Source organism: Ptiloglossa arizonensis, chromosome 4 (assembly GCF_051014685.1).
Source record: "Ptiloglossa arizonensis isolate GNS036 chromosome 4, iyPtiAriz1_principal, whole genome shotgun sequence".
Classification (NCBI taxonomy): Eukaryota; Metazoa; Arthropoda; class Insecta; order Hymenoptera; family Colletidae; genus Ptiloglossa; species Ptiloglossa arizonensis.
Genome location: NC_135051.1, coordinates 23,767,022 through 23,787,060, shown reverse-complemented (window position 1 = coordinate 23,787,060; position 20,039 = coordinate 23,767,022). Strand labels below are relative to the sequence as shown.

Below are 20,039 nucleotides of genomic sequence, written 5' to 3'. Positions count from 1 at the left end.
TAAAATTATATAATTTTATTTAAATAGAGTATGTAATATTCTAGAAGAATTAATAAATGATGAAGTTGTATCTAAAAAAACGTTATTTCTTTTAATATCTTTTATTAATAAGCAATATTTAAAAAGTAAAATGAGTCATGACATGCTTGTTTATTTCGTTGCGTTGTGCATGGATGTGCTGTAAGAGCGTGACATAGCAATAAGAACACTGTTTTGTGGTTTTGTTTTGTAGTAATCTTTGCACGTTTAATTAATAAAAATGGTGTCTTTCTTCGGTGAAGTAGTATTCCCAGTTTCGCGAGCTTTTTGGGACGAAGACGATGAAAATGGACCAAGTGGAGATACAGTAAATCAATTGTAAGTTGCATTTTTATTCGACATAACCTCTTCGCAGTAAACATTCGAAATTTTTTGATATTTACAATAAATATTTTCAGAGAATTTTCTATCCGATGGTTGAAAGAAAAACCAACTCGAATTAATAAATTAGTTATGATCGAAGGGGAAATGTTACTTGGTAGTATATATTTATTTTTACCGGTATAATTGTTTCCGACTGTGTTGTAAATGTTTGTAATGAAATTATAGATTTTTCCAGAGAATGTTTGTGTCAAAATTTAGAAGAAGTGTGTCTTATCGAAGATGAGAATAAAAAAAAAATATGTATAATTTATCAAATTAACAATGAAATTTATTTATGCATGGTATCTCCACATTTTAATGTAAAATATTCGGGAAAACTTGTAGATAAGGTAAGTGCATTTAGGTTAAATAAGTGTACATAAAACATTTTGTATCTTATATTAATATTACTAATTTTGTTAGATGTCTGACATCTTATTGAACACAAACTGTATAATCTGTGTAACATGTCGTCATATGTCACAATTTAAACACAAAAATATACTAGCAGTACCATCTTTTCTACGAATGTTAGTCACCAAAAATGGAGAAAACACTTGTAATTTCAAAGTGCCCCTTTTAGAACAGCCAAACATTGTATATGGAGTAACAGCAGGAGGTTGGTATTCAAATAACACAATAAAACATTTTTTAAGATATACTTTTAATAACAAAATTGTTTCTTTTCAGTTTTATCATATGCTGAATTTATGGACCTACCTTCTGTTTTGTACATTTTGTATGCAGACAATTTTGTACTGGATTCATTGTCTGCAGAACCTCTTTTAAAGTTATTTAAAGAAATAAATTGTACATTGCATGATGTTACATTTAGCAGAGAGAACATTTTTAATAAAGGAAATCTTTACATTTAAAACTTCTGCTAATCTTTTATTTAGAAATTTTTTTGCTTATCTAAATTAGACTTTGATGTATGCAGATATTGATAATATAAAAATGTTATAATTGAATACTATTGTTGATAGCAAACCTTACTTATTTACAATATTTACAAAAATTCATTTAGTATTTCTTCAATAATACTAACTTTAATTATGATGACGCTTACATCAGTAGAAATTACATTTTTGTTGCCATAAGTTTCCATGTGTTAAGATTGTGGTGGATAGTACGTGCGTGGCGCAGGCGCTGGAGGCACGGGATTACTTGGAGGGAAATATGATGCATTTGTAGGATAAGGATACGGCTGAAATGGTGGTTGTGTTGTAGTAGGAGCAGGTGGTGCAGGTCTAATGGTACCAGTGGAACCAATATGATGCATAGGTGGGACTATATGATTCATTGTATTCACAGGAGGTGGAGGTACAGAAACATTTGCCGGAGGAAACGCTGGTGGATAGTTGGTACTATTAGGCGGAAAATTAGCTGGATATGTTGGAAAGTGTGGTGGTACATCCATTGGTTTTACTGTTTCTGTAGCATCAGTAGTTGGACATCCATTTGCAGAGACTGCAGTTACTTCAACCTTAGTAGACTTTCCTGGTGTAACTACAATGTAACATTAATATCTAGATAAATAAAGGGTTTATTTCTTACTTATTACACTAACAAAATATTACATTTTCAGTTTATATACCATTTGGTGTGGTAGATGCTGATGCTTCTGCAGGAGGTACTGCTATAGCTCTATCTCTACATGGTTCATTGGATGGTGTCATTGGTGGTGAATCTGGTGGTTTCGTGTTATTAGCTTGTGAATATAAATCTAATACTTGATGACATATATCTAAAAACAAAAAAGAGAAAGCTATATAAACATTGATGTACATATGTGTATAGTTTATAGCACTATAAAGTTAAAAACCTTCAAGAAGATCCATAGTAACATCTTCGACAAACATGTCCCACCAACGTAAATGTTTTGGTTGTCTTCCATTCCAATCTACTACTTCAAATTTACTAAGTTTTCCAGCTAAATACATAAGAGCAACAGCTATAATTTCAGGTTCCCACTGTAATGACAATGTTGTACATAAACTGTAAGAAAGAATAAAGATTACATACACTGTTTTAATTAATTGACAGATAATACTATATTATTACCTATCATTAACAAATGTCCAAGCCATTTGAACCATTTTTTGCAGTTTATTTTTGTCACCTATAATATATCATTGAAATTATCAATAATATGGTACTGTACATCAATATTTTAGGCACAATATCATATAATATAATATTTGCAGAAAATACATTAATTACCTTTAAGACATTTTGCATACTTTAATAAGTAGCTATATGGATGTTCTACTTGCAAATCAAACTTGATAGTTTGTAATAAAATTCTTTCTAATGTCATGACTTCTTCCTAGAAAGCAAGACAATTTAAAATTCTAATATTACTTTGCATATTAATAAATATAATTTAAAAGGCTTACCTTGGGATCTTCCCCAAATGTCATAAATTTTTGTTCAGTCAACAAAGTTTTTGCAGTCTTAATGATGTCTTTACATTTTTTTGGTGTTTCCTCTACTTTACCTGCCAGGAACAAACAACAGCATGCAGTCACCTAAGTGACATCAAACATATGAAATACACACATGTGACATTAAGAACATAGAAAGTAAAAGCTACTCACATATCGTGGAAAATTTTTAAATGAATGGAACATATAAAATCGGTGAAAATAAACAACACCAGTTGCCATTGTATTGTAACCTAAGTCCATCTTTGTGCCTGTATCTATTATGAAACGTGCACCTTCTTTCCTATATCTGCACTCAGTTTCATAATCAATCCCATCTTGAATTGATGGAGTGTTCCGCAATTCCTTCTTCTCATAATACCAGCATGGCATTTTTATGTCCTTGAAAAAGAACATGAACATGACACAATCAGTTGTGTTTACATAAATATAATATCAATGATATTATAAAATTAACTGCTTTTCGTCAAATAAACATTCAAAATAATATGAAATTAATAACTATTAAGAGGAGAAATTGTTGAAAATTATAAGAAAAAGAAAAACTGAATGATATTCTTTTACATGAATTGGTACAGGTTAGAATAGTTACCGATGCGAACAATGTTTTCTTTCACTCACTTATACTATCTTGTCTTACATATATCACAGAAATTTCTTAGTTCAAAAAATAATTTAGTAATTTGTCTTCAAAATATTCTTTATAAACTCGTTTGTATTACTAATAATAAACATTTGCCAATTTTTGCTTTAACAACATACACTCACGAACTTAGCCGCAGTTCGATGCTGTGCACTTACAGTTCTGTTCAAAAGTTTTTGTCACAATTGATGTTTAGCTTTCCATTCAAATAGGATAATTGTGATGAATGTTAGATGGTACGAAATTAAACAATGATGAGTAGAAAGTGCAGGATATGGGTATATTGTCATTAGTAGCATTACTGTTATAAAAGGTAATCGTTTCATTCAAGAGAAATACAATACGTCAAATATTATACATGGCATTCAAATTTTACAATAATAGCTTATCAATTCAACGAATCGATTATTACTTATTAAATAAATATCACTCCATTTTAATACCTTTACGTATATGACATTTAAATAAAGTGTGTAAAATATTGTTTATCTATATCAGAATTCATTCTCAAAATACGGGGTTACGTATTTAATGAATAATAATTTGTTGATTGAATTGGAATTGTATTACTATAAAATTTAAATAAGACCATTTATATAATTTTATCTGCATGACAACTAGAAGCTTGTTAAGAAGGGAAGGAGATGTGTTTAGCATGCTGAGTTTCTCCTCAAATGGCAAAATTTAATGAAATTTTCAATGGAAAATAATTTGTTCAAATTCATAAATATGTTTACATATAAAAGAAAGTTTTTCGACTATATTTCTGTTTTATCTGTACATCATTTAATTTCATATCAAATGAAATGTATCTTGAATTTTCTTTTAGAAAACATCTGTTCGGAATTTTTGAACGCGTGAGCAGCTGAGAAGTGTATGCATACAACTTCGTGTATAGTGTGGTATAGCTAATCACTTGTTGGATACTATGTTCATGTGAATGTATCTTATTATGAATAGTGTAAAATCATACGTTCGATCTTTCCGTAGAATAATATTCTTTTTCTTGTGTATTTTATTAGAAATATACTCGAGTATAATGTTTATCAAAAGAGTTACACAAATCGTTTCTTTGAATTAAGTGTCGTTTCAAATTCTTATTAACAAAAAATTAAAATAATTATAATTGTTTTGTAGTGTTTTAAATATATTAATTGTTTCCACGATATATCTTTGGTTTGTATTTAATTAACGAACTCTATGATTTCATACTTGGTTTTTGTTTGTTGACAGTTCAATCAATAACGTAGTATATGTTAAGGTGACTTCTTATATCTAATTACAATATAAGCTGATTTTAATATAACACACTACTTATTTATAGTATCTTTCATACGCTTTATATACTGTAATACTGCGTTTTGTGTATACATTTTATTAAAGATATGTGTATTTTCTTATTTATTACACGTTTTCGATGAAATTTATTGAAAAGCAGCCATTTCGCTTGGTTTTATTTAAGGTCGCAAAGCAGGTGCTTCCGGTCCGTGTCAGAAATCTGGTTTGAATACGTAGCGCATTATCTGTGGTTTAACGCATTATCTGTGGTCTCGGTTGGGTAAACTAAACGCACCTAAATGTTAATTTATGACGACCGCGCACGCGGGAATATTTTACGACAACGTCTACAGTTTCGCGAACAATAACGCGACATCGAGTATAATGCCGTTGGCGACTCTGACGGTCCCTTGGTCCGACCAACATGTAAATGAGAAGGTAATGTTTATGTGGTTGTCAAAACAATCGATTAATTTTAAAACGTTTTGATTTTAATTCATGAATGTTAAATTATAACTAAGAATTTAAATATAATTAACTTGATTCTTTAGCAAGCTGTAGAAATCCTTCCAGCAGAGGCTCAGGAAGAAGCAATGATTACCCAAGGAAATGTGGTTGAATCACGTTCCAATGGGTGCTCTGAATCACATGAGATTGAAGTACGTGAAGTAGTACGAGATGGTCATGAAAAGGCAGATCCATCTCAATTTGAGCTTCTCAAAGTTCTTGGTCAAGGTTCTTTTGGAAAGGTATTTAAATTTATTATACAATCAAAATAAAATAACACGAATCAAGGCACATTCTTTTATAAATAAAATTCTTGGGTTATTTAGGTATTCTTAGTGAGGAAAGTTGTTGGTAAAGATAGTGGAACACTTTATGCCATGAAAGTTCTGAAAAAGGCTACGTTAAAAGGTATTTATTAAGTTAAATGTATGAGGGTAGCTCTGAAAGTTTTAAAACAAAAACACATGTAACAAGATATTAATTTTAAGGATAGAGTTTAGAAATTATTATTTATTATGTCTGATTTTATGTTAAATGTTAGTAGTGATAATTTTCAGAGCCATTCTCAACTTACAAATTATTTCTCTTTTGTTTATAGTAGTTTAATGTTGCAATATTATCTCAGTTCGGGACAGAGTTAGGACAAAAATGGAAAGAAATATATTGGTGGATGTTGAACATCCCTTCATAGTTCGACTACATTATGCATTCCAAACAGAAGGCAAGCTCTATTTAATTTTAGACTTCTTAAGAGGTGGTGATCTATTTTCAAGATTAGCCAAAGAGGTAGATTTTAATTGCTGAAGTTGATTTGTTACAACAGCAGTAGCATGCTTATACATTTATAGCTTTTTTACAATTATTGTTACAGGTAATGTTTACTGAAGATGATGTAAAGTTTTATTTAGCCGAACTTGCTCTTGCACTGGATCATATACATAAACTTGGAATTATTTATAGAGATCTCAAACCAGAAAAGTTTGTATTATATTATTTATCAATAACATAAGCATTATAAAATTATGCAAACTTTATGGTGTTCGTTTTGTTTAAAACAGTATTCTGCTGGATACTGAAGGCCATATATCTTTAACTGACTTTGGTCTAAGTAAACAACCTTTAGATGACTGTAAGGCATATTCATTTTGTGGTACTGTAGAGTATATGGCACCTGAAATTGTTAATCGAAAAGGACATTCGTTTGCTGCTGATTGGTGGAGTTTTGGTGTTCTTATGGTTAGTCATATTACAAAGAAAGAAATTCTAATTTCAATTTTTATTTTTTATAAAGTATAAATTTTTAATTTTCAGTTTGAAATGTTGACCGGAGCTCTTCCATTTCAAGGTGTAAATCGTAAAGAAACTATGACACAAATATTAAAGGCAAAACTTAGTATGCCACTCAATATTTCACCAGAAGCCCAGGCGCTTCTCAGAGTACTGTTCAAGAGAAACCCTGCAAATAGACTTGGATCTGGTAATTATTTATACTCACCTTTAAGTGGGAAAAATAAGTTGTTGCATAACGAACTAATTATTTTTTGTTTTTATTATTATTTTAGGTGGAGTAGAAGAAATCAAAAGCCATGTGTTCTTCGCGACAATCGATTGGGATGCTCTTTATAAAAAAGAAATAAAGCCTCCCTTTAAACCAGCTGTTAGCCAAGAAGATGATGCATTTTATTTTGATAGTGAATTTACATGTAAAACGCCTAAAGGTAACATTGGTGAATAGTTTTTCTAACATTTATTGCTATCTGTTATTAAATATATAAATCTCGAAATAATAAAATATTTTAGATTCTCCTGGGGTGCCACCAAGTGCTAACGCTCACGAATTATTTCGTGGCTTTAGCTTTGTCGCACCATGCCTTCTTGAGGATCATCTTAAAACTCCTGAATATAAAAACTGTGATAGTCTCAGTGCAACTTTTCCAACTTATGTGAGTCCCATTTCTGTAACTGATGAATATGAATTTAAACAGGAAATTGGTAAAGGAAGCTATAGTACAGTCTATTTAGCTATTCATAAGGCATCCAAGACTGAGTATGCTGTAAAGGTAATATTACGTACTTTTTAATTTATTAGATCAAAATCTACAGATTGATAATTGTTTCATAATAGATAATTGAAAAATCAAAAAGAGATCCAACAGAAGAAATAGAAATTTTACTTCGGTATGGAAGGCATCCGCACATCGTAACCTTGAGAGCTGTTCATGAGGATGATAAACGAGCTTATCTTGTACTAGAATTGTTGCGAGGCGGAGAATTACTTGACCGCTTATTGCAAAGGCGTAGTCTTACAGAAAGAGAAGCTGCTGAAGTAATGTACACAATTGCGAGCGTGGTTCATTATTTGCATGAAAATGGGGTATTTACCAGATTGATTTATTTACTATTCATTTCAACTTGATGTTAATTTGTACACACTAAATCTAGTTTTTGCAATTAATAGGTTGTTCACCGGGATTTAAAGCCATCTAATATATTATACTCTAAACCAGGGGCTGATCCAGCTACACTTTGCCTATGCGATCTTGGTTTTGCGAAACAGTTGCGCGCAGAAAATGGTTTATTAATGACACCTTGTTATACAGCAAATTTTGTAGCACCTGAAGTATTGAAACGTCAAGGATATGACGCAGCTTGTGATATTTGGTCACTTGGTGTTTTATTATACATCATGTTAGCTGGGTAATTAAACGAGTATTAATTAGATAAAACTTAAAAATTATCCACTACTATTGATTCCATTTCTATGTCTTAGATATACTCCATTTCGCAATAGTCCTGGAGACAGTGCGACCGATATATTAGATCGTATTGGACCCGGTTATATCGACACTGAAAGTGGCATATGGTGTCAAATTTCGACCGAAGCTAAGCAACTAGTGAAAAGTATGTTACACGTAGATCCTAATCGAAGGCCTACAGCAACTGCCGTTTTAAAATGTTGGTGGATTGCCAATCGCCACCGTCTTCCTCAGAAAGTATTACCATATAGTACTAGGGATCCACATAGCCTAAAAGTATGTTGTTTCCATTCAATATATGTTTAAAGTATGTTGATGTCTATATAAATTATAGTGTTGATGTGGAAATGTTTTTTTGAAAAATATGTTATCAGAGGGCGGTTGCGGAAACATACAGAGCAATGTCTAGTAGTCCTAGGTCACCGCACATTGGCCCTGTTGTAATGTCTGAATTGGCTCGTCGAAGAACACAAGCCAAACCATCTGGTCCTACTGAAGTTTAAAACCTATCTTCCGTTTTATGTTGGCGAAAAATAAGACAAAACTAAATAAGGATTTAAGTTCAAATAAATCTGCTACGCACACGTGTACGTTACACTAAAGTACAAGGAGAGGACATTTAATGTCACTACTACGACTATTATTCTTACTACATTGCTACTTCTACTACTATTGTTATTCTAACATTTATCGAGTGTGAGTGAGTATCTATATTGAATTGATGAACATAATGTGATATTTATTTATACATTTTTTTTATGTTAAACGTGTATGCATGCATTTGTAAATGTATGCATTGCCATATTGACATTTAAAACACCTTAATCTTAGCAACCAAAACATAGTAATTTAAAATGAAATATATATTGTAAATTTTTAATTATTGTTTAGTTACTCTTTATCAAGGGAGGTGTTAACGAGCGTTTACGATATATATATATATTATATAAATATACAAAAAGACTATATTTTGTCAATTTAATCTAGTATTTCTTGTGCAATGTTCAAATGTAGCTATAGTACGTACTAATTTTATAAGAGTGTTGTTACTGATACAATTGATATAATTCAAAATCGTCTCTATTCTGGTTAAAATTTATGTATGTGTATAGAATAGGAAAAACATACTTAAATTCATATTTTCGATTTTAATATAATATAAAAAATGGGAATATCAGAGAAATTTTAAATCTATAATCTGTATTGTACATGATCATCATTTAAATATTAAAAATGAAATAAATATATGTGAAAAGATATATATATATTTAATAAAATGCAAAGACAAGATACATACATTTTATTTTTGGGTCATTGCTTTGTTAAACTAATTATTAATAACAATAATTTTATTTAACAGATTATGCTTAAAACAAATTAGTTAAGTACTTTCTTTTTATTTAAACATTGATGTTTATAAAACACAGTTTATTTTAGGTTTCTCATATTTTAAAGCAAAAGTAAAATGTGCACATTATTGTTATATAATTATTTACGTAAGATGTGTCATAGTATTGATATTTCCTCGAAACTTACGATATACATACGTTTTATAAATAACAAATAATATGTATTTGCTTTCTATATTTTTACAAGAATTATCTTCTCTTTTGGATATGACTCATGATTTTAAATAGTTATATAAACTTAGAATAACTTAAAAATTATTGCTTCTACTATGTAGCAAAATCAATTGCATTCCTTGTTAAATAAAAACGAGAAAAAAAATTTGTTTATCGCAATTCCTAGTAATCCATTCGTACAACATAAATTCAATTAAATTAAATTCAAACGGTCAAACGTTTTTTTTATTGATAGATGTATATATATATATATATATATTCTTAAAATTGGATATAATTTGTTGGTCACGTAATACAATGCAAAGTATTCTGATTTACAATTCGGTGATACAGAGCGCATGCGTTCAATGTTTCAGAAAGAGCATTTCAACTACCCAGCGCTATAGTAAATTTTCCCACCACTTACCTATGCATGAGCTGTCTGTCAAGAGTTCGGACAGTTTCGAGAAGTTGAGAAAGAAGGCGAATATAAGGCTTTCTCTCTTGTTTTTAATAACTGAAGTCTGATTTGCTAGTATTTACACATGTAAAGGAAAAGGTTTGACCAGTTGACCTTCGTTGACGTTTAAAGACAATGCTCACGATTCGTATACAAAGACAAATTTCGAAATAAAGAAAAATGTCAAATATTCTTTTAATGGAAAAATACTTTGTAAGACTTCTTGGTCACGTTTTGACCATAAAAAGAATATTTTTTGAATATGTTAACACAATTGCATCTAAACGGCTGAATGAATTTTCAAAATCGATCATTGTATTTCATATTTAGTTTCAACCAAAAAGCACTCTGAGGATTTGTATTTTAGTTCTGTCAGAAAATAGAACAGTAAATCGCAATTACATGTCATATATGATAATGGCCTTGTAATTTCCTCTCGTTTCATAGGACGCGAATTAGTAATGTCTAGAATATACACAATCGATTTTTTGAACATCGCTAAAATAAGCTGTTTGCCTGCAAGTCGGACAACTGTGTTAAAAACGAGAGAGAAAGCCTCATATTTGCCTTCTTTCTCGACTTCCCGAAGTTGCCCGAAGTGTCGAGCTCACGGATGCGATTGGTGTTGATGGTGGGAGAAATATAATATGGCGTCGGGTAGGTCGGGATGCTTTTTCTGGGATCAGTGGTGCGCTCTTTATTAGACACATCGTGGTAGCTGTTTTACAGTTTATTCCGAACGTGGATCTTTATACTTTTCATTATAGAAATATTCAGTGCATTTGGCTGTAGTTTTCATTAATTTTCCAATATTAATTTCCGGAAAAGGTGAGACACTTTTTGGTATTTTAAAAATTGTCTGTTCATCTAACGAAACAAGGAATACAAGAGAGAGATAGTTGTACATTTTTACGAACTATAATTTTCTTTTCTTGTTCATATTTGATGTACACCAATGAGAATAAAATAATATGTAAAGTTTGAGTAATTTGAATCGTTTCAAGATAAGACAACAGATGAACATTGTAGTATTTTTCTCATCGCAGTCAGTTAATAATCTATAAGAGAACTTATGGAAATCAATATTTCAAAGACCCTCTAATCTTATTTTGTTCTATGACTTGTAAGCATCACTTTACAAAATACATCAGTTATGTCTGTGAAATTGTCATTTGATATTATGCCCGTCTTTCCGTTACTTTTTGTATAATTTCGACGTTTCTGGCGTTTTTATCGGTTATTCAATTGCTCACAGTTGCGTTTACAACATCGAATCAAAGTAGTCTCGTGATCATCTATTTAGGCAAAATTTTTAATTTTGGTGTTTTTCAAAATTCAAGTGGAACTTATTTGCAAAAGTGTTAATAGACGTTTGCGTTTACAGTTTTCCCTCGATTTTGGAGTGTCATTAAAGTATAACACATAATGTGTGAATGTCTTTACTCTTTTTAAATTTCAAATAATAAGAAAGTTTAAATGACAAGGAATAATTCTTTTAAGTATGCTTCCATTTTCAATTTTTAGAACTTTTACAATAGGTATGAAATTATTTAGTTCAACAAAATTTGTATCATACATAGGCTATAAAGTCTATTAAGTTTAACAATAAATACACAAATCTACAACAATGTTTCAATTATTTTTAGGTTGTCGTAATATGCTCCAGAAAAGTCCACGTCCATTAGTTTTTTGTGGTCCCTCCGGAAGTGGAAAAAGTACATTAATAAAACAACTATTTGAGGAATTTCCAGAAAAATTTGGTTTTTCTGTTTCTCATACAACAAGAAAACCTAGGTCAGGTGAAGAAGATGGAAAACATTATTATTTTACAACTAGAGAGAAAATGCAAAAACAAATAGAACAAGGTGAATTCCTTGAAACTGCTACATTCAGTGGAAATTTATATGGCACTAGGTAATCGTTAATTGTAAATGTTAATCTTTTAAATATCTAAAGAATTACTGTAATATTTATTTAAATTATCAGCAACCTTTATATGTTTTTAGCAAACGTGCAGTGGAAGATGTGCAGCGAACGGGTAAAGTGTGCATATTAGATATTGAAATGCAAGGTGTGAAACAGATAAAACAAAGTTCTCTTGATCCTTTGTATGTGTTTATTAAGCCACCATCTATGGATGAATTAGAAAAAAGATTGAGGAACCGACAAACAGAATCAGAAGATTCACTGCAGCGTAGATTATCTGTTGCTAGCACAGAAATAGAATATGGTATGCATTTAACATATTGTACATTAATCTATTACTTTTTAGAATGTTTTAAATAATTTGTAACTAATACAAAAAATAACAAGATACAACATATATAATTAATATTTAATTTAGGTGAAAAATCTGGTAATTTCGATATAGTAATTGAAAATGACAACCTTCCTAAAGCATACATCAAGTTACGAGAGTTTATTCTCTCAAATTTTGATCTACAATGTAAAACAGGTACATTATATAATTCAAATGTATTTTTATATATATTATATACATCATTTATTATCATTAATGTTTATATTTCTAATACTTCACAGAATGCTAAATGAATGCTTCCTAAGGATGTATACATACTAAATATTAGTGTAATTATTTTTATTTATTATCACACGATTTATAATAATAGGTAATTATTACATGTTGAAAAGTGCACAGCAAACTCATGTCTAAAAGTCGAATTACTAGAATCGAGAATAATCTTAGGCAAATAATTTTTTATACAGCAGTAAGTTGGGTTTAATATTAAAACAGTAAATATATAAAGGATGCTTCAGATTTTTTATGCACATAATAATAGATTAATAATAAATTTATATAATTTTTAATAAAATTGCGAGTAAAGAAACAAAAAAATGTAGAATTAGTATGTAATTCGTTTCAAACCAATACTTAAAGTAAATAGGCGTATGTAAAATAATGTAGTTATCTGCTATATTTCGATTTATTTGCAGTTTTGTATATTCAAATTTTTATTCATTTTATACAAATAGTAAATGTATAGTATATTTTGCACATGACGTTGAGTCGTAAGTTTATAACAATTCAGTGTAAAGTTTTTATAACTTTAAGGAATTAATAGATTTTATTTTACTTTAATGTATTTTCCTTGGAGTAACGGTATATTATTTTGTTCCATTTAAAATTTGTCATGCAATATGCTTGTTGAATGCTTTTAGAAACAAAAGAATGTATTTTTACATTTGCAAAGTGATAAAAAGTGGGTGATAGTGTAAGTTGTATGGTTGTATTTACTTTCAAAGGTTTCACTATATCACGTAAGCATGAAAATATTTAACACGATATACGGTGTTAAACAAATAAAGATGTTTATGACAAGTTGTGGATGTAGGAATCTCAAAAAATTATTTATTATTCGCATGACTAAGAATGTTTTAAACTACATGAAATGTTGCTCCTATAAAAGTCTTATTGTTCCTTACTAATTTTACTGCTATTTAGATAATTATTAAACAAAATTTACGATTCACGATTCTAGGTGCTAGTTAAATGTTTTTATGATTTAAGTTACAGTAAATGAGTATTTGCATGTTGTACGAGTACAAGATAGGTTTTAATTTGTTTAATTCTTGGTAGTGTTATACAAGAGCGTGAAATGATTTTAGATAAAAGATATTTTACTGAATGTATGCGGAGAACCGTCAATTTGTGTGAAGACAGAACTTAGAACAGACTAGATATCCAAAAGAGAAAAAATGGAGAATTAAATATAATATACTAGATGTAGCTAACTGAGACTATTCACCAAACGAAGTTGTGTTCCAATAGTTAGGTTACTTATAAAGTACTTGTGGTTTTGTCCTCGTACTTGTCTTTATATCAACAAACATACAGTTAATTACAGTATTCAGAATCAATTCACAAATTCATTTGTATCAATATCATATTTATGCCTCATTGAAAAGAAAGGAGAATTATCGCGCTAACATTCCCTTCAGACCATTTGCTTTCAATCATAGGCATTTCATATATTTTATTTATTGCAAAACATTTTAGAGATAATCGTGTCTAAAACTTCAAATGAATATACTCTCATATCTTGAGGGATAATCGATAACATTTCCAAAGTTCTTCGTGTTACCTCGCATCATTTCGCGTTTCCATATATCATGATTATGTATTGTATTTATGTTTTAACATTATCTTCATTATTTAATTATCGAATTTGAGCATGTTGTTACTTCTATAATCGCGAAAGGTAAATATTTTCCTGTACATTGTTATTACTTGTTAATACATGTATGATTCATTCATATAATAATAATATGATATTTAAATAGATAAAGCGTAGTGACATATGTACACGTTGTTATAGAAAATTGTACTATTGTTGTAGCATACTATATTGAATAAATATTTAAAGCGAATATATCACTGTTACATATTTTCCTTAACAAAAACCGACGAGATATGTAATATTTAATTAATTAAATTTCATGTTGAAGCAAAATTATTTTGAAATATCTTGTAGTTTACATAAATTCCAGATATAACATAGATATTTTATGAAATGTGCATATAGCATCAAATACGAATTCAGCGCCTAAAATGAATAAAAGTATAGTGAGTGTTTGTAGGTTTGGGTGAAGAGACTAGAGATATAATGGCCCAGGTTAGGTGGGGATAATCCATCAGCGACCTTGAGCTGCTAGCTAGTTTTGTTCAGACTATAGCAATTCTTTTTACGAAACATTTTTTTATTATTTTTGTCCGTTGAATGCACATCTGGTGTTAATTGCGTATAATTAAACACTGGAGTGAATTTTGTGTATTAAATTTTCGAGTTCGAAGAAACCTCAGTTAAAATACCGATCTACAAAGAGTCCAATTTCTTTCTTTAATACCAACTTTCGATTATTCACGGTTGATGACGCCGAGAATAGTCGCGTTTGGGCCAATCTCCGTGATGATGACGAGTCTTGTGCCTAGGCACCTCGCTGACTTCGATGGAGGCTACCTTTACTTCCTTGTCCTCTTGCGTCTTTTTCATTTCCTCTCGGATAAGATTATCACCGTAATTTCTAGGCACAGACTCTTTCGTCGGTTCTTTCGCCTCGGGCACGCTCTGAGCTTTATTCTCCACAGGCATGACCGGTTTCCTCGAGAAAATGTAATTGATCACTTGAGGTCGCGGCGCAAATATATTCTCCGATGGATAAGGGTCCACAATTGATCTCGGATCCTGTGAATTCATCGGTAAAGGTACATTCGTCTCGCTCGATCCTCGAACATTGATAATATCCTGTTCGCGTGGCAATTGATTTTGATATCGAATTGCTCCGAAAGTTCTCATGGTGTCTCTGCTGGCAAGGTCACGTGCAGTCAATCTTCTCACCGCGTTCAGGATCCTTTGATCGTCCGTCGATTGAACTCGACTTGGTAAATCTGCAGGTACCTCTTGAACTTCCTCATACAATTCCCGCCTCAAATCGTGGCCATCTTTAAACGTGTTCGGTAAATTTGGTCTTATTTCGCGAACCGATTGTTCCAACCCGAACTCTGAATCAGGGACGACGATTTGTCGACGATACGAGGGATCCTGGTATTTAGCACGATCCAAGTAGCTCTCGAGGGTGTTCCAGTTCTCTAGGTCCCGGGAAATTGCTCTTCTAGCCAGACTCGAGATTTCCTTTATGTCCAGGGATTGTTGGTTCGTTTGTGGAGGGAAACGATCGTACCGTACATCCTGTGGAAGACTTCCGGTTCGAATTTGGTGGTTGTCCAATTGAATGACGTTGTTTGGGTACGCGAGGCGTTGGGACGGTACTTGATAGGTCTTTTCCAAAACCGCCCCACGGTCGAAGAAACGTTTGTCTTGATAATTATCACGGGGTTCATCGTTATTATCCGGGTAATAGGCTTCGTAGAACACTGGTCCTCTGTCGAGATCGTAGCTTTCGTAGCTAAGGGGAAAAATTAGAGGTTAGGTTTAACTTTTGTTGTCAAATCTTTTAACTCTTTCTAGGTCTCGTTTGTTCGAACATATCCCACGGGGTTTCGATATTATGTATTTGGTTTTATCGTCACAATCGTGAAAAAATTAATTGATTACTCCTACTTTATCGACGTGGTACATTGTTTGTACATCGAGAGTCAAGTAGCATGTGTTTGCAGTTCGCCTAAAGGTTGTGGTGGGGATAACCTCACCGTGGCTTTGAGCAGCCAATTGATTCGGTTCTGACTTCAGTGAAAGGGTAAAGAAGTCGATAACGATAGAGAAAGTTCGTTTTATCACGGAGTCGAAGCGTGATCATTGTTTTATCGAAGATTTGTACAAAAATGTTTGATCGAAAATAAATATTGAATTACTTACCGATGAATATCGGGATTCCACGCGAAAACAGATGATATTCCTAACAGAGAAGAGAAATAATATTAATCGGATGGAATTTTATTGGCATCGATTTAACATTTTTTTGCATATTTCATTCGATCGCGATTAACGGTAATTAAATATACATATTTGAATACCGCCATTCGTCTGGAATTTATTTCTCACCGTTTTGTTAAAATTTTGCGATGCGATATGCATTATTAAATGTTAAAATGTCTGGAATATCTCGCTTCTTTATTGTTTGTTGGTAGCTTACTCTTGCTGCTCATGCAGGGTACCTTTATAAAGCGATCGAGATGATCTACAGAGTTCAAGGACACTTAATGATAGAACGAGAATGTTTACAGATAAAATGTTTATTTGCTCGAAGATTTCGAATAGATACGAACATACGTTTCGTTTCTCCTTAATGGAATATATTTCTTTCCCCTTCTAATACGAATTCTAAAATCTGTATCAATAAATAAAATCTCAAATGTTCGGTGTTCAAATTGACAAAAATACATCAAAGACGACCAATGTTCGCGTTATTTTTTTGGAAGTAAAAAAAATTATTCTCAGGTTAGGTATACGCGCGCGAAACTAAGTACGGCGAATAAACGCCATCTGTTGCAAAAACAACAAAACTTCTCGTGCCGATAGAACGATCTGGAAAGTATAATTTCTTTGACTAGTCGGAGGTAAAGAAGTTTGAATATTTATTTTGAAAAATAACGGCACAGAATGTACGTTTAGCTCTTTCTCGTGTTTTGAATAATCTGAGAAAAAATCTTTCGCGATAAATCGTTCAATTCTCTCCATAAACATTTATCACTCATAGTAAGTAACGTAAATTCGTCCGAGAAAAGGGTGTCGACCTTGAAATCTTTCTTTCGCGAACCAATTCTTTTCCCACAGGTCCACGAACCGCGAAGTCACTCTCATTGGTCGCTTTGAAGTAACTTACGTGCATACTCGTCTACTCGGTGTAGTATACAAGCGAATAATTTAGGATATATTGTACACGTGGTGGTATTAAATTATCCAATGAATTTTATAATGGAGCGAAACGAAACGTTAGATCAAATTACTTCACGGTATCGCCGTTACAGTCGGCCGTTTCCACGTATTGATGGACCGCATATTAAATAACCGAAAAGAATATTATCCGTTATTATTAACCGAAGATAATTATCCGTAATTAATATCCATCATCGATGTTCCAAAATTTAACGAGAATCTTGCGCGTCGGCTCACCATTGTGTTATTATTTTTCACTCGTACGAGATAAGAAAAAAAAAATTATTAAAAATAAAAATAAATCACGTACGGATTAGAAGACGTGAGTTGGGTGTACGTACCTATCGAAATCGTCATCGCTAACGTCGTCAGCAGACACATTTTAAAAGCCATGATCCTATCTCGTAGCAACGACAACTGAACTTCTCCGAGGGACGTGCGCGCGTATTTTCAGATGTCCCTAAAATAAACCACCACCATTTCCTACGGGCCTCGCTGACTAATTCTCACGTAGAAAACGGTGCTGGACAACTCGCGGTTGCATACCGCGAATCTGTCGCGATAACCAGCGAAGAATATCCATCGATGGTTATCTAATCGTTTCCACGAATTCATCGTTGGAAAAATTTTTGCAAATTATTTCTTCGAGAAGATTCCCCCTAACAAGTACTGTTAAATTGTCCAACAAGTATTTACGTGCGATTTACAAATGTAGAATTTTTATTTCTCCATAATTATTTAACATTCTAGAGGACTAATTTATTTCTATCTCTTGTTTTTAAATCGAGCAATTGAAAATAGTAATAAAAATTGTCCAACAAGTATTTACGTGCGATTTATAAATGTAGAATTTTTATTTCTCCATAATTATTTAATATTATAGAGGACTAATTTATTTCTATCTTTTTTTTTTGAAATCGAGCAATTGAAAATAGTAATAAAAATACTCGACGATATTGTTCGAGATTCTGTACAGAGTACGAGCGAGAGAATTCAACGAGACATATTGGATTTGTCACATTTTAATACAGATTTGTGTATTATGGATTCGATTGAAATTTAATTCACGAACGATGTGTCGCGCGCGAAAATTGTTTACTAACCGTCGCTGTAGTGCGCGTGGGTCTTCTCAGACCCAGATATATTTTTTTATTGTACAAAATATACTATCGGTGCTGCTTTTCTTCGAAATGAAGAAAAGTACGATAAAGTAACAGAATCTTCGTTCAAAATATTTGCGCAAGCATGGTCCAGTGAAGGGTCCCTTTGGACCCAAGTGTGGTTTCCCCCATGATCGCTTGAATCACTGGTTCTGCGAAGATTAATATGGCCACGTGAAATAAATGAACGTGAAAACATCACGACGATTACTTAACCGTGAAGTCCGTTCTCTTGCTCGTTTTCCCGAAGCTCAGCCAGCCCTTCTCGCCGAAGAAGACGACAATGGACGACAGTAATCCTGTACCAAGTACTAGGAAGCATACTTGCACGTCGTTCAACTGGAACGGTGCGAATATGCGTTTCGAGTATTTGTGACCCCCGTGCAGGTTCACTTTTGTCCTCAACGCGATCTCCACGATCGAATAAGTCCTCCACTGGGTCGGCAATCCGGCTTGACTTAATCTGCAGATGATGATGTTGATTCTTTCGCGGAGAATCGACTTGCTGGGCAGCAGACAGGCTAAGAAGAACTTGGCTGCAACATTGCACTCTTTGTTAACTTCGAATCTGGATAGGGTGTCACTTGACGAGTGTATTGTAAGGATGAGTCAGGTCAGGATGGGGAGTCACTTGACGAGTGTACTCTAGGGTGTCACTTGACGAGTGTACTCTAGGGTGTTACTTGACACAGATGATGACGTTGATTCTTTCGTGGAAAATCGACTTGCTAGGCAGCAGACAGGCTAAGAAGCACTTGGCTGCAACATTGCACTCTTTGTTAACTTCGAATGTGGATAGGGTGTCACTTGACGAGTGTACTCTAAGGAGTCACTTGACGAGTGTACTCTAGGGTGTCACTTGACGAGTGTACTCTAAGGAGTCACTTGATGAGTGTACTCTAGGGTGTCACTTGACGAGTGTACTCTAAGGAGTCACTTGACGAGAGTACTCTTAGGTGTTACTTGACAAGTGTCCTCTAGGATATTACTTGACAAGTGTCTCTATGGAGACTCTAGAAGAGTTCACAGCTTCCTCTGCACAGTTACACGTACCTGGACACTCCTGCACACGATGAATCATGTGCGTGTCAGTTTTGTCCACCAAAGAATCCCTCATCAGAGAGTAATACTGTTTTCTGAGGAGTCCACTTATATTTCGATACACAGCTGCCTGTCTGATGTTGTCTGGCGCGTGTATCATCCTGTTGGCCAGTCTCCTCAGAACCGGGCTCAAGTCGGGATCATCTTGCGAACCGAACAGATCCTTTGTGCTGTAGGAGAGAAATCCTATTGGCAAGCCAGATGCATCCACCTCGGCCAGGCTGTCGATATCCTTATAGAACATGTCTTTCGCGAATCCCTTGTAGAGGACACCGTTGCATATACCCATAATCGTCATGCTACTGAAGAAGACACCTATCAGGAAACCTCTTTCTGCGTTCGAGCTTGGCAGAGATACCGGGTAGCCT

General features: G+C 32.8%; 5 protein-coding genes across 10 annotated transcripts; 3 read left to right on the top strand and 2 right to left on the bottom strand.

Annotated features, from left to right (window-relative positions):
* Positions 1-152: 152 nt before the first annotated feature.
* Psmg1 (Proteasome assembly chaperone 1) lies at positions 153-1,373 on the top strand. Its single transcript, XM_076308428.1, has 5 exons — positions 153-357; positions 438-517; positions 589-752; positions 826-1,021; positions 1,093-1,373. Exons 1-5 carry the CDS (start codon positions 260-262, stop codon positions 1,275-1,277), a joined length of 723 nt encoding a protein of 240 aa, XP_076164543.1. The 5' UTR covers positions 153-259; the 3' UTR covers positions 1,278-1,373.
* Positions 1,058-3,629, bottom strand: Cyck (cyclin K). 2 transcript variants are annotated; one of them, XM_076308426.1, is made up of 8 exons: positions 3,442-3,629; positions 3,003-3,230; positions 2,802-2,933; positions 2,626-2,731; positions 2,467-2,524; positions 2,228-2,400; positions 2,000-2,149; positions 1,058-1,911 (listed from the first exon to the last, which is right to left on the bottom strand). In XM_076308426.1, the coding sequence occupies exons 2-8, from the start codon at positions 3,219-3,221 to the stop codon at positions 1,514-1,516; spliced, it is 1,236 nt and encodes a 411-aa protein (XP_076164541.1). In that variant the 5' UTR covers positions 3,222-3,230; positions 3,442-3,629; the 3' UTR covers positions 1,058-1,513. The 2 variants fall into 2 exon arrangements, with proteins under 2 accessions (XP_076164541.1, XP_076164542.1); XM_076308427.1 differs by having other exon boundaries at positions 3,471-3,626.
* A 1,203-nt stretch (positions 3,630-4,832) lies between these two features.
* On the top strand, positions 4,833-8,955 carry LOC143145117 (ribosomal protein S6 kinase 2 beta). 3 transcript variants are annotated; one of them, XM_076308147.1, is made up of 13 exons: positions 4,833-5,208; positions 5,322-5,519; positions 5,604-5,685; positions 5,903-6,063; positions 6,149-6,255; positions 6,336-6,513; positions 6,589-6,754; positions 6,840-7,004; positions 7,078-7,220; positions 7,403-7,651; positions 7,736-7,974; positions 8,048-8,309; positions 8,408-8,955. In XM_076308147.1, the coding sequence occupies exons 1-13, from the start codon at positions 5,080-5,082 to the stop codon at positions 8,534-8,536; spliced, it is 2,208 nt and encodes a 735-aa protein (XP_076164262.1). In that variant the 5' UTR covers positions 4,833-5,079; the 3' UTR covers positions 8,537-8,955. The 3 variants fall into 3 exon arrangements, with proteins under 3 accessions (XP_076164262.1, XP_076164259.1, XP_076164261.1); XM_076308144.1 differs by having other exon boundaries at positions 4,834-5,208; positions 7,078-7,337; XM_076308146.1 differs by having other exon boundaries at positions 4,835-5,208; positions 6,840-6,995; positions 7,078-7,337.
* Positions 8,956-10,131: 1,176 nt separating this feature from the next.
* Positions 10,132-14,444, top strand: LOC143145883 (guanylate kinase). 2 transcript variants are annotated; one of them, XM_076309666.1, is made up of 5 exons: positions 10,132-10,883; positions 11,702-11,969; positions 12,062-12,285; positions 12,400-12,510; positions 12,597-14,444. In XM_076309666.1, exons 2-5 carry the CDS (start codon positions 11,713-11,715, stop codon positions 12,602-12,604), a joined length of 600 nt encoding a protein of 199 aa, XP_076165781.1. In that variant the 5' UTR covers positions 10,132-10,883; positions 11,702-11,712; the 3' UTR covers positions 12,605-14,444. The 2 variants fall into 2 exon arrangements, with proteins under 2 accessions (XP_076165781.1, XP_076165780.1); XM_076309665.1 differs by lacking the exon at positions 10,132-10,883 and adding an exon at positions 11,454-11,593.
* Positions 12,967-17,803, bottom strand: LOC143145882 (uncharacterized). 2 transcript variants are annotated; one of them, XM_076309661.1, is made up of 3 exons: positions 17,752-17,803; positions 16,391-16,430; positions 12,967-15,980 (listed from the first exon to the last, which is right to left on the bottom strand). In XM_076309661.1, exons 1-3 carry the CDS (start codon positions 17,801-17,803, stop codon positions 14,936-14,938), a joined length of 1,137 nt encoding a protein of 378 aa, XP_076165776.1. In that variant the 3' UTR covers positions 12,967-14,935. The 2 variants fall into 2 exon arrangements, with proteins under 2 accessions (XP_076165776.1, XP_076165779.1); XM_076309664.1 differs by lacking the exon at positions 17,752-17,803 and adding an exon at positions 16,668-16,790.
* Positions 17,804-20,039: the final 2,236 nt, after the last annotated feature.

Bases quoted from the DNA above. Each gene is read 5' to 3' on its own strand.
- LOC143145882 (XM_076309661.1), bottom strand. From the start codon at position 17,803: ATGGCTTTTAAAATGTGTCTGCTGACGACGTTAGCGATGACGATTTCG. The intron at 16,431-17,751 runs GTACGTACACCC...CTTCTCTGTTAG, and splicing joins AGCGATGACGATTTCGATAG to GAATATCATCTGTTTTCGCG. The intron at 15,981-16,390 runs GTAAGTAATTCA...TTTTCCCCTTAG, and splicing joins TGGAATCCCGATATTCATCG to CTACGAAAGCTACGATCTCG.
- LOC143145883 (XM_076309665.1), top strand. From the start codon at position 11,557: ATGCTTCCATTTTCAATTTTTAGAACTTTTACAATAG. The intron at 11,594-11,701 runs GTATGAAATTAT...AATTATTTTTAG, and splicing joins TTTTAGAACTTTTACAATAG to GTTGTCGTAATATGCTCCAG. The intron at 12,286-12,399 runs GTATGCATTTAA...TATTTAATTTAG, and splicing joins TAGCACAGAAATAGAATATG to GTGAAAAATCTGGTAATTTC.
- LOC143145117 (XM_076308144.1), top strand. From the start codon at position 5,080: ATGACGACCGCGCACGCGGGAATATTTTACGACAACGTCTACAGTTTC. The intron at 6,256-6,335 runs GTTTGTATTATA...TGTTTAAAACAG, and splicing joins AGAGATCTCAAACCAGAAAA to TATTCTGCTGGATACTGAAG. The intron at 7,338-7,402 runs GTAATATTACGT...GTTTCATAATAG, and splicing joins AGACTGAGTATGCTGTAAAG to ATAATTGAAAAATCAAAAAG.
- Cyck (XM_076308426.1), bottom strand. From the start codon at position 3,221: ATGCCATGCTGGTATTATGAGAAGAAGGAATTGCGGAACACTCCATCA. The intron at 2,732-2,801 runs GTAAGCCTTTTA...CTTGCTTTCTAG, and splicing joins CATTTGGGGAAGATCCCAAG to GAAGAAGTCATGACATTAGA. The intron at 1,912-1,999 runs GTATATAAACTG...GTTACATTGTAG, and splicing joins AGCATCTACCACACCAAATG to TTACACCAGGAAAGTCTACT.
- Psmg1 (XM_076308428.1), top strand. From the start codon at position 260: ATGGTGTCTTTCTTCGGTGAAGTAGTATTCCCAGTTTCGCGAGCTTTT. The intron at 358-437 runs GTAAGTTGCATT...AAATATTTTCAG, and splicing joins GGAGATACAGTAAATCAATT to AGAATTTTCTATCCGATGGT. The intron at 518-588 runs GTAGTATATATT...ATGAAATTATAG, and splicing joins CGAAGGGGAAATGTTACTTG to ATTTTTCCAGAGAATGTTTG.